Source organism: Salvelinus namaycush, chromosome 22 (assembly GCF_016432855.1).
Source record: "Salvelinus namaycush isolate Seneca chromosome 22, SaNama_1.0, whole genome shotgun sequence".
Classification (NCBI taxonomy): domain Eukaryota; kingdom Metazoa; phylum Chordata; class Actinopteri; order Salmoniformes; family Salmonidae; genus Salvelinus; species Salvelinus namaycush.
In genome coordinates, this window is record NC_052328.1 from 29,715,999 (window position 1) to 29,733,005 (window position 17,007).

Sequence of the window (17,007 nt, forward strand, 5' to 3'; positions counted from 1 at the left end):
TTTGAGATTGAGTTCTTTGTCTCAGAATCTAATTACAGAAATGTATGGGATCGTATTTTGACACGTGACCCCCCCAGTTCTTACGCATTTCCGGTGAACTGTCAAATTTAGACCTGTCATCCACGGAGAAAGCCTGGACCAAAAGTAACAGTACGGAGTGTTAGAACCACTGACACAAGGTAAATTATTGAAATGTTTACCTTCAGTAGTTACATAGTTACATGAAAATCAATATCTAGTAGATATTTGTTTATCATAAAATCAGGCTAGCATGTTTTGAGTTTCATCATTTGGGAGTGGGCTGTTTTAATTGCGAACTATTCAGCCTAGCCTACTCGGTTTGTTGTTTAACTTCATATTGATGTTTAATTCAGCAACTCTGATGTTGCAACTTTTCAGTCACAGACCGAATTGCAATATGGTGTCAACAACAGTATAGCTAGGATACTGTATAATTAGCCAGTTCCATTGTAACAATTTCAGTTATAATGTATAGCACGTCTTTAGTCAATAAAATTACCAATCTTACTCAATAACCGTGTATTTTATTATAGCTGGGCAGCTATAGGTTAACTCTTGAATTCGTTTTTGCATTCCTGTAAGGTCACTTTTATAATATTCACACAGCAAGTTAGTAGACACTGTCAAGAAAGTGACAGGTGCGCCATGACAGCCCCGGACGTATCAAATGTCATCTGTAGCCACAACTTGTTCATAAAAATAGTCTGAGTACTATGATCAGTTTAGAGGTCTTCTCGTGTCCAAAAAGTTGGACCTGAAATGACCGAGGACAATCTGACCCGGGCTTGACGACAACCAGACCTAGACCCGATTGACAAAACAAATCATGTTAATCAGCCAAGTTACTCTTCTGGTTAACAAATAGATATTTATATGTTGGCTAAGCCTTCTATAAGTCAATAAATGAACCTTTATTAGCGTAAAATAAATATGCTATAAGCTATGCAGAGCCGTGGTCGGGTCCACTCAGGTCTATCAGCTGTCATTACATAGACATGAGACCTGACCCAGACCAGAGGGAAAAGTTGGAATTTTGGACCCTGGGGTTCCCAGGTCGGGTCTCTGGAGACATGAATACCTCTCGATCAGTTAGCCAGCTCCCTGTTAGTGTGAACGGGCTACAGTTGCCAACCTACAGTTTGTGGTGGATTTATTATTTTCCACTTATTATTACACTTTTCTCGCCTTGGCACAACAACTCCGAGCAGTTCACACATACCAAAGAGGTAATCCGGGGTTGGGAAAAAAGTTTGAACAAATGAGCTTCAGTATTGGAGGTTAAATAGCCATGACTAGGTCTATTGCGTTGTGTGATTTGTGATTTTCACTACAAAATTGTATTTTATCATGTGTGTGGAGGGTATTCTCTGTTACACTTATTTCATACTCATTCCTTTCAATCTGTTAACCAGATTTTAGCAGAGATGCATATTTAGTTTCCTAAAAAAAAGAACCACCAGAACCATCAAGACGTGTGCTTAGATATGTAAAAAAAAATATGCATATGTTTTCTGCATAGATTTACGCATAATGATCATGGCTCTAGATTGCAGGAAAAAAGCTGTTTAAAACCTCTAACCATTCTGTTTCAGGTGAAGACAACAGACATGTCCTTTATATTTAACTGGATCTACAGAGGCCTCAGTGGTGTGCTGCAGTTACTAGGTACAGTTAAAATGTAAACCATTAAAACTAACTACTGGAGAAAAATGAATTACTTACTGAAGATTGAGACTTTATTTCTGAGTGTACCTGTATTTTGACACTCATGCTCTACCAATAACTGCGTTGTTTCATAATATGGTCAGATCCGGTATTCAATCCCATGTCATATTTTCATCAGCATATTTTACTACATTACATCTGGTGGTAAATAAACTGTCTCTATTCTTGTCTCTCCCTCTAGGTTTATATAAGAAGTCTGGGAAGCTGGTGTTCCTTGGTTTGGACAATGCTGGGAAAACAACGCTACTGCACATGCTCAGAGATGACCGACTGGGACAGCATGTGCCAACACTACACCCCAGTAAGACATGGAGGATGTTCAGACACCTTGCTTACTTACTTATGGCTGTCTGTTGTTGTCTTAAGTGTGCTCATCGAATGACCCTTATCTGGTGGTTCCTCAACTAGTCTATTTGTCTGCCTCTGTCCAACAGCATCAGAAGAGCTGACCATTGCTGGGATGACATTCACAACATTTGATCTTGGTGGTCACACACAAGGTACACAGAACTCAAACTGTATGCACACTGTGCTTTCTCTAATGGTTAAGTCTTGAAACCTTCAGGTGATACTGAGGCTTAAGTGGCAGTGACAGGTCACTTGTGAACAATGAAACTGCTTTGATTTTCACTCACAGCCAGGAGAATCTGGAAGAACTACCTCCCAGCTATAAATGGTATAGTCTACATGGTGGATTCGGCAGACCATGAGAGACTACAAGAAGCCAAAATTGAACTGGATGTACGTAAGTCATCGCCCCCCCCCAAAAAAAACAATTCCACAAAGAATACAAATAGTAGTATTACAGTTTTTCCCAATTGTTTACACACTAAAACTGGCCCATGAGGCACAATGAACCAAACCTGTAACTCATTTAGCAGAACTATACACCAAATCTGCAATACTACTGGCATGTTTTGCTTTACACTCAGATTGCAATTCTATAACAAACATTTGGCCAAACACAACACACAATTCTCTACCTTTGGCACAATCTTCACAAATAAAATCTCCTGTGTGCAAATGAAAAGCAACACTGTTCAACAAGCTACGGTAAATTACCAATTGATCACATTCACTCTTCACATGTGCGAACACTAAATGTTCACTTTGCAATCAGACCTTTTGGTATGGATGAAAAGGCCACAGGTGAGTACTCCTGTGTTTGGAGAACAATGGAAGCAAACTTGGCAGAGAGAGGTAGAGGTAGAGGTAGAGGTGGAGGAAGACTAAGAACAAAGAGAGTAATATCTGATGAAATTCTGGCAACTGTGGTGGACCATGTGGTCAACCATGGTTTGACCTTGAGAGAGGCTGGGCAGAGAGTGCAGCCCAATCTGAGCTGCTTCACCGTAGCATCCATCATCTGGATGTTTCAAAATGAGAATAGGTACAGTATGTACTGCAGACATTGGATCTACTACTTTTACTACTTGACAGTAGTACAACATAAAGCAGTGAAGACTGTAGATTTCAATACATACTGAAAGGGGAAACAAAGTAAATGTTTAATGTATTACAGTATGTATGAAATTGGGAGCAATACTACTTTGTAACATGTTTATCTTGTATACTGTATTACTGTAGTGTTTACTGTACTGTATGCAATTTTGTTTTTGTAGAACTGTTAAGAGAATTATGTTCTCAATGTTCATAAACTGAACTTCAATTAACTAATCAGTCTGCAACCCAGAATTTGTAAGATACTGGTTGAAATGAAAACAGACAGAGGCCCAGCCTACAATAGTCAAATGTTTATTCACGAGAGCACTCTGAAGTCCACAATACAAAGACATCCATTTTATAGCGGCGCACATACTTCCACACAAACAGTAGATATCATACGCACATACATACACACGAACAGTAGGTGAGTTGTATCCACTGTTTATCACTATCAAGCCGGCTGTTCCATTCCCCCGAGATTAGAGAAACCTTGAGAAATCCTCCCTGTCCTCCTAAGTTCTCAGTTCCTGCCAGGTGGGTTCAAACACAGTCTAACTGTTCTCGGTATCTTTCTTCGCCCCCCCCCCCAATACAAGTTCAAATCCTGAGCTACGCCTTGCTCAGACAGTCTGGGTTTTTCCACTATACAGATACATTGTTTTAACCTAATTCTGACAAACTACACACATCATCAGAATATAATTTTATGATTCTAATCAATTTCATACAATTATATGGTTTCAGGGTGGAATATTCTAATCATTAATTTAAACATATAAATTCCATTATCAAGAACTGAAAGACGACCACCACGTTGGTAGAACGCGTCTATTTACAGACTAAAAGGAGGCTGCCATTGTGCAAATGGTAGCTGAAAATAATGCTAAAAGACTGTGGGAAATCCAACAACAGATGATTGAAAACCCTGCCATCTTTCATAACATCAGAGTGAGCTTATCAACCATAGCCCGCATCCTGCATTTGTGTTCCTTTCTTGTTTGAGTAAACACAAACAATATAACTACAAAAACTTAAGTCTTTACACTGAAATAGGTTCTGATAGTATTGTTTTGAATATGTCACATTGGTGTGATCTTGGTTGTCACTAAATTAGATTAATTTGATGTGTGTGTCTCATTTGTATGCAGTTTCATTTTGAGCAGGGATTACATGATTTTGATTGCTGTGTTTCATTTTGCAAGATGTCTGTGGGGTTTGGAGAAGATGGCTAACTGTTTTGTGGTTAGAGTTTTGTGTACCTGAGATTTAGTTTCAGCAAACATGTGTTAACCATTGGGAAAAACTGTAAATAAGCAGCCTATCCTACACCCAGTAGATATTGTATGGCTAAATGCTAACCAATACACCGTTGCTTTTCACTGATGAGCGGGGCATTAAACTGGCACTCTACACTCTCTTTCCAGGCGCTGTTAACAGACGACACCATCTCCAACGTGCCTGTACTTATCCTGGGGAATAAGATCGACCGTCCAGAAGCCATCAGTGAAGACGCACTCAGAGGGATGTTCGGGCTCATTGGACACACTACTGGAAAGGTAGGGAGGAGAGCAGGTCGATGTTTGTCACGATTCTTCCCCTGGAGGCAGAACTGAGAGATTTCCGCTAGATGGCCCAGCTGCAAAGTCAAAATTGGCAACATAGTAAAAATTCATGAAAACAAAAATGTGCTTTCTAGTCTTAATTTAAGGTTAGGATTAGGTTTGATAACTTTGTGGCTGTGATAGCTAGTGATGACTCTGCAGAGCTGCCTCCAGATCAAGATTCATTACAATAAATGCCAACCTGCAGGAGGAGAGAGGCTTACTGTTAAATGCACCCCACATGGTTTACCCTCTAAAGCAGCAGCTTCCAGAGAAACTGACATCCGATGAAACCAATTCAAGGTGGTGGCCTACAGAGTTAGGCAGAGGGGTCTAGTCTTGACAATGACTAGATTAGGATGACAAATTTATATTTAAAGTACAGTTAGCATCCACTTAATTATGGTAGTTTATTATGCTAACTCTGTAGTCTCGCATTCACTGCAACGCAAAGGAAAAGGTTGGAATGGAGGTTCATCTTTACTTGTCTCTTCTGTCTGCGTGTGTTTCTCTGTTCAGGGTAATGTGTCACTGAAGGAGCTGAACCTGAGGCCCATGGAGATCTTCATGTGCAGTGTTCTGAAGAGACAGGGATATGGAGATGGTTTCCGCTGGCTCTCACAGTACATTGACTGATCTATATATCACTCCCATCTTATTTATTTTTTGCCTGATTCACACGATAGAGCTAACCTGAACCTTACTGGGTGGGCTACATCATTTGTTTTCTAATTGTCCTTTCCAGCATGGTTCCAGTAACTATGATTGATGTGTAATGCAGGCCAGCAAGGCTCAGTAGTGTGAAAAGGAAGAGTATTTGTTTATCAACTGTTTTGTAGATGTGGAGTACAAGAGTACAGGCCTCACACATCTACCTGCTGGAAAAGCTATCAACTGCTAGCATTCTAGATTTATTGAAATTTTTGCATTTGAGTGTGCCCTCAGTAAGTAAATATATTTCTAAGAAAAATGGACTTTTATTGTTAAACTTTCAGTATTTTTCGTTGTAGCCCCGGATAAGCACACCTCATTCAACTCAGAGGGCTTGATGATAAATTGACAAGTTGAATCAATTCTGGTTTGTTTGTTTGGGGCTACAATAAAAAATATTTGCTGTTGGGGAAACACTGCGCTAATTGAAATATGCAGGCCTAGTGATTGTTTGATAACCCTCTAACAGTTGAACCAATTGATAATTGGTAGTCTGAGCCCTATGTAGTGAATTCAAACTTCCTTGTCTAAGCCAAGTATCAACCTGCAAACCCAAGATTTCGTAGTTTACACATTTCGTAGTTTACACATTTCGTAGTTTTCAATTATATATTATCGGTTACTTACTGGTGGTGAACATTTTGAAGGATACCTCATGTCTGTCAAACCATATTATTCTTATTAATATGATTAAGTTAGTTAGGGAATCCCCTCTATGTTCGGCGACGTTACCTCTACACTTATAGGGTAGGACATGCCATCGCTTTGAACCAGTTCGTAACCCTGGTTTATTTTTCAATCGGTGGCATTTGATTACAGAGGAGTGCTTATTGGTGTAACAGTTCCGCGTTGTCTTTTCGCCATTGCTGATGTTGCCTTCCACGTAATATAGGCCTGGGTTCAAATACTATTCAAAATATTTCAAACACTTTGTACTTCTGGGACTTTTCTGTTGGTTCCATTGCAACAGGCAAGCTCAATCAAGCACAGCTGGAGTATTTTACCAATGAGGACAAAGTTGTCAAATGAATGTTTTTGATCGATCAATTCAAGTTGAATCACTACCAACTGATGCCATGAATGTGACTACAAGTGCATTATCACTTTTTATTTATTAATGCTTGTTTGTAATACAAAGGTGCAGTATTTTGTAATACCAGGGTTTTATTACAACCACGTTGTCAGTCACAGACGATGTATGTCATTTCAACTACCAGTACGTACCTACTGTATCGATGGTTTTTGTTACTGTAAAATAAGTACTTGGTGATTATTGGCTGCTAATAGCTATAATATGAGGGTACTTGTGTGGTACTGAAGAATATAGGCTTTGTAGGAAATACACAATATGTGAGTGCAATAGATAGAGGGTACTTTTTATCCTTTTTGTAAATAATGTGAAATTATTCTGCATGCCCTCTTAACAAAATAAATATTTTGGACAATCCATTACAGAGTGATTTTTATTTTTTTGCATTTTATGTTCTACAATCCATGATCTATGACACATTTACTGTTGGTTCTCCTTGGACTACAATTTATGATATTGGAATTGCCTCAATGATGGTCTAATACTGCCCACTAAGTTATTCCTTTCCTATAGTATGAAATGTTACTGGACAAACTTTGAAATTTGTCATACAGTCAGGGACAGGACCGACACTGTTTCATAACAGGTGCACACTATACTATTTTTTATTTTACTAGGCAAGTCAATTAAGAACAAATTCATATTTACAATGACGGCCTATATAGTGCTGGACGGCGCAAAATTACACATCTTTATCATGTAGATTTGGCAAACAGTAAAGCAATTAATTTGGCAACATTGGTTGTTTCCGTAGCTATTCATCTGTTGTTATACGCAGCATTATTCTGAGTTGACGCTCGTGACAGTAGACCACCAAGCACTAGCCAATGAAACCGGAAACAGCTGGAGAAGCGAAAGCCAATCACGTAACGATTCAAGCTATCATTACACCCCCTTTTCCTTCTGGTCCAATGAGAGGAGATTCGGAAGTAGCGTGCACATCAACAAGGTCGAGATCGTAATAATATTGTTTGTTTGTGTTAAAGTAGTACTCATATATATTTTGCCTGTTGGATGATAGGATATGATAGATATTTCTGGATGTCATTCTGCAACGCCATCAGCATCATAAGGTTTTTGAATATGTTGTCGTACTTTTAAACTCACTTTTTTTCCTGGTAGGTGGAAGTCGATTAGCTTCATTGGCACAAAGTTCATGTTAGCTAGTTATACAGGGGGTGTATTTATTACGCCTATTCTTTTGCAAAACGTGTCTTAAACGGAACGACACGGGGAGAGACCTACCTGCATTTGACCAATAGAAACTCTCGTTTTACACCCCAGCTACTGACAACGAAATGGAGTCGACAGAAAAAATGTGTTGCGTGGTCACGGTGTCTGAGTATTTTTCCGATCAGAAACCTGTAAGTTGTAGTGGAGTCATCCTGAACTCACAGACTAGTCTCGTGCTCTGCAATGGTCTTATCTTTTCTCGCTTTATGAATGACAAGGACGCTTTCTCTTCAGATCACCAGTTCCTGCTACCAGACAGTTTCAGTGGAAAACTCAAAATTAGCCTAAACTTCCATGAACAGCGAGATTTGGACACAAACCAATGCGCATACCAGTCATGCACCGTCGCGGAGAGCAACAGCACCTCGCGGCATCAGCACCAAGCGACAGCACAGCTGCTGATGCTCGCCAACTGTTTGGAGTTCAAGAGTGCTTTCGAGAAGATCTTCAAAGCGTCTGATAAGTGGAGTTTTTACGGTGGGGAGGAGGATGACGATGCAGAGATGGTTAGGGATTCAGAGTTTCTGAGCTGGTTTGCTGTACTCAAGGTACCAGACAGTTGGAATGTGTAACCCGCTTGTAGTCATGTGTTTTCTTTACAGTATTTCCATTCTTACCATTTAATGCTGATAGTATAAATCTGTATTTTGTCTTTTCATACAACAACAACAAAGGTACCAGCCTTGGCCAAAGCGTCAAACGTCAACGTTGGAACCATACCATGGGCGACCAGCTCCACTCTCCGGAAAGGATGCGCGGTCCTCGCCTGCGGCTCTCCCTTCGGCGCCTTCTGCCCCGATCTCTTCATGGGCACACTAAGCAAGGGTATCATCAGTAACCTGTCCGGGGAAGGTAACGCTCTCATTCTCACTGATGCCCGCTGCCTGCCCGGTACAGAGGGAGGGGGGCTTTTTGTGCCCCATGGAGACCGACCGCTCCTCGTCGGTTTGATCGTGTCCCCCTTGTGCTGGAAAGCCAGTGAGTGGATTGGGCTGACGCTTGTGTGCTCGCTCCAGATGATTCTGAGGAACATCACACAGTGTGTGAATATTTGCAATTCACACCAAGAGATCCACCACATACAGGAATCCACAGACTTCTTTCTAGCCTTACAGAGTGAAACTGAAACTCAGATGTACCCCACAGTGGCCTTAGTAGACGCTGGACAATTCTGGGGCTCTGGGGTTCTGGTTAGTCCTCGGCTGGTGGTCACCTGTCGACATGTTGTCAATGGAAAACCTGTTGTCACCTTGAGATTCAACACCAATGACAGGTAAGATTCAACACCAATGACAGGGACCATGCTGCCATTTTACTCACCTGACCTATCTGCATCTCGCATAACATTCAGTGATTTTGAAGATTCAACACCAATAATGGTTACTATTCTGTATGCATCTCATAGGAAGTTCATTAATGCTGAAGCTCCCGTGTATGCAAGTGTAGTGCAACCTCTGCCAAGAGGTCATGTCCTTCCTGGTACGGGAGATACAGGGTTGTTGGTTCAAGTTTCACTTAAGCTGGTATACAAGAGAAATCCAGGGCAAACATAAAAAAGTAACATTTATTCCATACCAGCATGAAGATGAAAGTAGTCCACACAACATTATACAGATCAACGTGAAGGCTCTGTCACTTACATTCCTTTCTTCCTCCCCATAGGTTTCATGCCGTGGTGAGTGATGTCCTGTACTCCACCAAGGCATCGTCTCCCTATGATGTAGCCGTGGTGCAGCTAAGACACCTTCCCCCGGAGGTAGTCGTGTCACGCTTGGCCACATCGTTTACACCAGGTAGGCATGATGTCACTGTCACACTAACTCCACTATGTGTACTCTTTCTTTCTTCACAAGAGGACAGCCTGTGGAGGATGGGCCTTTCCTCTGAGTCTGGTTCTTCTAAAACTGCCTGAAAGGAGGAAACCTCATCTTGCCATTGTGCTTCTGATTGGTCTACTAAGCCGGGTTACTGTAAAAACCTTGGATGTAAAATGTCTTTATAAACTAAATGTGATTGAGATATTGAAATGATCTCGAAGGGGATAGGGTGCCGTTTGAGATGTCTCCTCGTGTCGGTCCGTAGGTGAGGACGTGGTGGTGGTGGGTTACGGAGCTTTCGGCCAGCGTTGTGGTCCCTCTCTGACCAGTGGCATCCTGTCCAGGGCTATCGGCTGTCATAGCCAGGCTGTCATGCTGCAGACAACTGCTGCAGTGCAGGCAGGGGCCAGCGGAGGCGCTGTGGTGCGGGCAGGATCAGGAGAGCTGTTAGGTAAGCCATGGATGGAGTTAGCCAACCCTACTCTTGGAGAGCTACTGGGTTTGTAGGCTTTAGTTCCAGCCCTGCTCTAAAACACCTGATTCAGGGTCAAGGCCCTGATGAACAGCTGTGGCTGGAACAGAAGCCTGCAACTGCAGATTTTGAAAGAGTGATACTGTTTTTTTAAGTGGGGGGCACTGGTTGACCATAGAAAATGACAGGACAGCCATTCATTAACAGTACTGTGTCTAATGCCACATTTCAGACCCTTCTCTCTAACCCAAACCTCATGGCTGATTGTCCTTATTGTATTCCAGGTCTGGTTTCCAGTAACACCAGAGACTTTTCTGCCAAGGTGACCTACCCTCACCTGAACTTCAGTGTCCCAATGACTGTCTTGGAACCGTTGCTACGGAGATACGCCCAGGAGGGCGACATTGGTGTGTTCCGGGACTTGGATACGACCGATGAGGGAGTCAGGAGGGTGTGGAGGCTACAGACTGCTCAGAGCAAACTGTGACTAATTACACACACAGAGTACTTACAAAGACTAACTTCTGTCAGGCAATAACTTTTTCACTTTTCTATGACCTTGTTTTAAGGTGCTACTAATATCAGTTTGAAATGTGAGAACGTTTATCTACCATCACGTCATGTCTTAGGCTTGCTAACACCAGCCTTTCTAAGTCCTTGACCGTGAGTCTCAGCTCGCTGTGTAGTCACGTGGGTCGCGCGTCAGCCAGACTAGTCTTGTCTCTCCTCAATCTTACAATACCACCATGATATGGTAACGTGATTACCACGACGAAGAGTGGACCAGAGCTGACTAACGTTCCATCTCTGAAGTACTGGTATTTGAAATGGGTTGATTTTAGTACATACATGATTCATTCATACTACTGTCTGAGCCACTGACACTTCCTTCTTGTGTAACAGATTGATTGTTCTCGGACAATAAAGATCTTATATGATAGGATTGATAATGACCCATCTTGTTTTTTCCCCCAATGTCATACACACAGGTACTTATCTTATAAAATGAGCTATAGTGAGTCTTCACAGCATGAGAGCACATAAAGCTTTAGATACTATCTCTACAGATTAGTACCTTCAGTGTTTTCCACAATGTCATCTTCTCTGTTTTCATACTGTACCCAACTTGAGGATAAATTCCTACTATTACAGTAAAGCATCATAAAATTAAAACCATTGCATGGACCCCCTTAAGTGTCAGATTTACAGCTGGTGAAGTTGCTCCCGGCCAGGCGGGATGGGAGGAGAAATCTGATGTTGCACAGACTGATTGGTCCCTTTGGGTAGCTCAGAGGAAAAAGCTGTCAAGACATCTGTTATTCTCTCCCTTGCACTCAGAGAGAGGAGTTTATAGATGTCAGACCTGGGTTCAAGTACCAATTGCAAATACTTTGGCTGAGCTTTATTGAGCTTCCCCGATGCAGTGAACCAATAGAATAGTCCATCTGGCACGCAAGGTAGGCTGGAGCAAATATTCAACGTTTTTGAAAGATTTCAAATAGTATTTGAACCTGTTGTAGACGCTTTGAGGTAACACTTTATTAGGGCTCTAAATCCGTATTGCGGAAGTTCAGCGTGATAGCAATTTAAAGGCAATGTTCCTGCGTTAGCATAGACTGCATTCACGGTGAACGCCGCATTTTTCGGTTTACTCAAATGACCTTTAAATTTATATCCCGGATTCCATCATGGTAGAAATATGATTAAAAGGGATTGATTACTTTTCCATTTGAAAAATTACATTGCACGGCTGTAGAGTTTAACAGGGTTTAGAAAGCTTTGAAGGCTCATACTAAACCTATGACAACATAAAGCGCCACGGTTGTTTGCTAGCCTCCTATAGATGTAAGCCTCAGAAAAAGGTTAGGAGGAATGGAAGTGAACTGAACTGCTGGACACAACAGTCCAGAGTGGACAAAAGACCAAGGAGAGGATAATTGCTCGCCGACAGATTCACGTGTAAATGGCAAGTGACAACTTCGCAAGAATTCTACTTCTGGGAAACCAAGATTAAGGAGAAGACCGTATGACAGAGGAGTATGGTGGCCTGGTAGGGCCACATAGAACCAATGTATTTTATTATTAAACACAATGTTGATCCACAGATGATACAATGGACACTTGTCAATCAAGCAGTACTGTCTGCCAGTATCTCAAGGCATTAGCAATACAGGACTAATAATAATAATAGTCGCAAATCTGTCTTCAGACACACTTATTCACATTTAGGAGTGTAGAGTGAGAAACTTTATTTTACTAGACTTGATGAGACAGAGAACTACTGTCATAGATGAGCTGAAGCATACGGGATGGAATGGGGGATAGTTCAATTATGCAATAGAAATACAATGAGTATAAAGTGGATTCCTCTCCTCATCTCCTCTCCTTCTGCACTAATTTGAAAGCACTGGGTTGGTGAAAACAGTAAGCAAAAGCCTGAAGGAAATGGGCTTTTATCTGTCCAGTTCTTTCATATCAGTGCAGCGAAAGAAGGAAATTAAGGATAGGAGCCAATGGTAGGAAGCCACTTTTGACTAATTGAGAAGCACCCAAAAGCATCTCCAGTTCCTAACATGAGCACATAACCTCCAGCTGCTTCCTGCCTTTAACTTTAAATGTTCAGCTGCTAAAAACTTCTCCAGGAGAAAGTTGTCTTGCACATACAACAGAAAAAAGAAACATATTCACAAGAATTTAGGACACATCTCCTGACTTGTCAGACCACAGTTTCTAGTTATTGATATCCCACATTGTCACCCCTCCTCCAACCACCCAACCCCCCACCGTCCCCACCTCCAACCCCCCACCTCCTCTTCTCCAACCCCCCACCTCTCCTCTTCTCCAACCCCACCCCTCCTCTTCTCCAACCCCCCACACCCCTCCTTCTCTCCAAACCCCCCACCATCCCCACCTCTTCTCCAACCCCCCACCGTCCGTCCCATCCTCTCCAACCCCCCACCATCCACACCTCTTCTCCAACCACCAACCGTCCCCACCTCCTCTCCAACCCCCCACCCCTCCTCTTCTCCAACCCCCCACCGCACCGCCCCCATCCCTCCTCTTCTCCAACCCCCCACCGTCCCCACCCCTCTTCTCCAACCCCACACCTCCTCCTCTTCTCCAACCCCCCACCGTCCCCCTCTTCTCCAACCCCCCACCGCACCGCCCCCATCCCTCCTCTTCTCCAACCCCCCACCGTCCCCACCCCTCTTCTCCAACCCCACACCTCCTCCTCTTCTCCAACCCCCCACCGTCCCCCTCTTCTCCAACCCCCCACCGACACCCCCCTACCTCTCCAACCCCCCACCGTCCCCTCCCTTAGATTGATTTAGTGTTGTTCTGACTGTGTTTTTTCAATTGTGTCCATCTCTTCAGGTTTTCAGGATCATTATTTGTGTGTGTGTGTGTGTGTGTGTGTGTGTGTGTGTGTGTGTGTGTGTGTGTGTGTGTGTGTGTGTGTGTGTGTGTGTGTGTGTGTGTGTGTGTGTGTGTGTGTGTGTGTGTGTGTGTGTGTGTGTGTAAGAGAGAAGTTGAGATGCTCCGGTAGTAATGTTGGACTAGCTAGACTTCATTGTTTTCTTCACCAAATATATCCTTCATCATCTGCCTCTCCCACCTCTCCTTCCTCCTCCTCGGCATTCTCCTCCGCTTCTTTATCTTCCTCATCCTCCCATCCGACCCCACTGCCAAAATCACCTGAATATGCCACCGCCTCATCTGGAGAAGAGTGAGAGAGAGAGTGAGAGAGAGAGAGGTGAACTAAAGGGCATGCGTTTGACTTTGTCTGTGTTTTAATGGCTGTTTCTGAACCCTGCCGCAGGAACCATTCTAATCAACAGCAGGTTCCGTCCAGCCAGACAACCATTTTATCTTGAAATACTTTTCTCTCAGCGACAAGCGGTTCTTTAGAATGCAAATTATCCCTGACTTGAATGTGGCACTGCATATACTCACTTCTTAATCCCCACTGATGCATATCAAAGTAGTGGAGGTGCATGACTTAATAATTTTCATAATTTAGCAGATGCTCTTATCCAGAGCGACTTACAGGAGCAATTGAGGATAAGTGCCTTGGTCAAGGGCACATCAACCGATTTTTCAGCTAGTCGGCTTGGGGATTCAAACCAGTGACCTTTCGGCTACTGGCCCAACACTTTTAACCACTAGGCTACCTGCCGCCCCAATTAGCCATTATGTAGTACAATAGAGAAATCATGCACAAAGTAGCGGAATATCATCTGCAGGCAGCAAGAGCGCGCAGCTCACCACTGGTTTTGGCATGGAGCAGCTCACAGAAGAACATCATCGGTAGCCGGGAAAGACGTTTCAACTTATATCTACCAGTAAATGCTAACTATACATTTTTAATTGAACCTTTATTTAACTAGGCAAGTCAGTTAAGAACAAATTCTTATTTACAATGACGGCCTACCCCGGCCAAACCCAGACAACGCTGGGCCAATTGTGCGCCAGCCTATGGGACTTCCAATCACAGCCGGTTGTGATACTGCCTGGATTTGAACCAGGGACTGTAGTGACGCCTCTTGCACTGAGATGCTGCGCCACTCGGGAGTCTCAGGCAATAATGTGTATGCATTGGGCCTCCCGGGTGGCGCAGTGGTCTAGGGCACTGCATCGCAGTGCTAGCTGCGCCACCAGAGTCTCTGGGTTCGCGCCCAGGCTCTGTCGCAGCCGGCCGCGACCGGGAGGTCCGTGGGGCGACGCACAATTGGCATAGCGTCGTCCGGGTTAGGGAGGGTTTGGCCGGTAGGGATATCCTTGTCTCATCGCGCTCCAGCGACTCCTGTGGCGGGCCGGGCGCAGTGCGCGCTAACCAAGGGGGCCAGGTACACGGTGTTTCCTCCGACACATTGGTGCGGCTGGCTTCCGGGTTGGAGGCGCGCTGTGTTAAGAAGCAGTGCGGCTTGGTTGGGTTGTGCTTCGGATGACGCATGGCTTTCGACCTTCGTCTCTCCCGAGCCCGTACGGGAGTTGTAGCGATGAGACAAGATAGTAATTACTAGCGATTGGATACCACGAAAATTGGGGAGAAAATGGGATAATAAAAAATAAAATATAAAAAAAAATAATGTGTGTGCAAACCAGGTATTGAAAAAGTTTGGTCCGAAGTCTTGGTTAGTAGGCTATTTGTGATGTGCAATTAAGCCATCATGAGCTGTTTGCATCAGGTAAGGATGAGTCCCACCCACCGGGGAGCCAGGCCCTTCCAGGCCCACCCAATCAGATTGAGCAAAAGCAAAAAAAATTATACATTATTATTACCAAAAACACAGTTCCACTCTCCAGATGATAATTTGAAACAACCCTTTCCTGCAGTCAATTAACAAAAGTGCCCTCTTTCGCCTCATGGGTGGAATGTTATTAATATTATTTCATAATTAATAAATATATATATATTTTAAACAGATGAAAATCCAGTGTTTCTATGTCAAACAGTTTTGTTATATTTCAGTCTTCTGTGATGTATATAAAGTGTAATATTGGGATGCAAATTAAAAATGGAATACATTTCAACTCTATATCTGACATGGTACAGGTGTCTTATTTTTTTTAAAGCCCATAAACACGTGTGTGAGGTGTATACAACAAAAGATTGCTAGATAGACCGTGGGAGAACTACTGCGACCCGTTGGATTTTGAGAAGGCAGAAGTTTCCATATGTTTTTTGTAAAAACGGTCCCACCCATTACAAGTCTAAATCAGATTGGTTTATTCCACTGTCACTCCAAAATGTTGCTCTTAAACAGTTGAATGGCAGATGCCTTCTATCTATCTGATGGCCTAACCAATGGCTGACTTAGCTAGCTAGATTTATCTCCCCAGAGAAGACCAAAGAAACATCCTGATTGGATCTTTTTTTCTTTTCAGTTTTAACCGTTTCCAACAAAAACAAGGGATTAAATCAGAACGTCATTGAAAATAATAATGTCATAAAAATGATCATTGTTATTATTATTATTTATAAATCCTTAGCTTTCTCTGAAGGCATAGATGGCCCTCATAGTTCCCCACTGTGTTTGGGTTAGTAATAGTGGCTCTATTTTCCCTCAGCATGCATTTTTTCACCATTCTGAAATGTCTAAATAATCCATATGTTGTTCTGAAATATGAACACAGAAATACTGGACATGTTGAACTCTTATTATGGTGGGGATTTTACAAAATGACAACATGGTCTTGAATTGGACTCTCACTGTTCTGGTCTCGGTCTTGATTCGGTTTCAGACCCCTTGTCCCCCTCCCAGTCTTGATATTGACTTGGACTCGATTTGCTCCGGTCTTGGTCTTGAATCAGTCTCGCTTTAGGTGATCTCGAACACAACACTGCGAATTACTGTAAGTCGTTCTGGATAAGAGCGTCTGCTAAATTACTCAAATGTTAAAAAAATATATATTATGTGTTGGAGTACAGACTGTGTATGGGTATCAATACTGATTGTGTGTGGTGGTCTGTAGCCTACTAAGTATGTGAGTTGTGTTCTATACTGAGTGTGTGCCAGGGGGTTTCAGAAATTGAACCCTGATTGTCTCTTACCACAGTCTGGGTTGCCATGGATTCTGGAGCTGGCTAGTTCCCCTCCCTGTTGGTCGACACACCAGCATTCTCCCCTGGCCTGATCACACTGCAGCTTCCTGTAGTATCCATCCTCATTACAGCTAGGGATAAACAAGCCTAACACACACAAAGAGGATTTTACATATGGAGGCACACATACGTTTTTAGATAGAATACATATATCAAATAAAATGTTATTTGTCACATTTGCCGTGAAATGTTTACTTTCAAGCCCTGAACCAACAATGCAGTTCAACAAATAGAGTTAAGAAAATATTTACTAAATAAACTAAAGTAACACAATAAAATAACAA

The 17,007-nt window shown here is 42.7% G+C and overlaps 3 protein-coding genes across 4 annotated transcripts in view; 2 read left to right on the forward strand and 1 right to left on the reverse strand.

The window, feature by feature from the left end:
* The first annotated feature begins 93 nt into the window (after positions 1–93).
* LOC120017741 (GTP-binding protein SAR1b-like) lies at positions 94–6,953 on the forward strand. 2 transcript variants are annotated; one of them, XM_038960698.1, is made up of 7 exons: positions 94–179; positions 1,614–1,686; positions 1,928–2,047; positions 2,181–2,246; positions 2,384–2,487; positions 4,617–4,748; positions 5,313–6,953. In XM_038960698.1, exons 2-7 carry the CDS (start codon positions 1,629–1,631, stop codon positions 5,427–5,429), a joined length of 597 nt encoding a protein of 198 aa, XP_038816626.1. In that variant the 5' UTR covers positions 94–179; positions 1,614–1,628; the 3' UTR covers positions 5,430–6,953. The 2 variants fall into 2 exon arrangements, with proteins under 2 accessions (XP_038816626.1, XP_038816627.1); XM_038960699.1 differs by lacking the exon at positions 94–179 and adding an exon at positions 1,121–1,247.
* Positions 6,954–7,537: 584 nt separating this feature from the next.
* On the forward strand, positions 7,538–11,059 carry tysnd1 (trypsin like peroxisomal matrix peptidase 1). Its single transcript, XM_038960700.1, has 5 exons — positions 7,538–8,375; positions 8,502–9,100; positions 9,490–9,620; positions 9,910–10,095; positions 10,401–11,059. Exons 1-5 carry the CDS (start codon positions 7,893–7,895, stop codon positions 10,601–10,603), a joined length of 1,602 nt encoding a protein of 533 aa, XP_038816628.1. The 5' UTR covers positions 7,538–7,892; the 3' UTR covers positions 10,604–11,059.
* A 2,601-nt stretch (positions 11,060–13,660) lies between these two features.
* LOC120017836 (testican-2-like) overlaps positions 13,661–17,007 on the reverse strand; it is a 70,282-nt gene continuing 66,935 nt past the window's right edge. Inside the window, exons 10-11 of the mRNA XM_038960801.1 lie at positions 16,673–16,810; positions 13,661–13,833 (exon numbers count right to left, since the gene is read on the reverse strand). Coding sequence (XP_038816729.1) covers positions 13,697–13,833; positions 16,673–16,810 — 275 coding nt within the window. The 3' untranslated portion in view covers positions 13,661–13,696. The remainder of the gene's footprint in view (positions 13,834–16,672; positions 16,811–17,007) is intronic.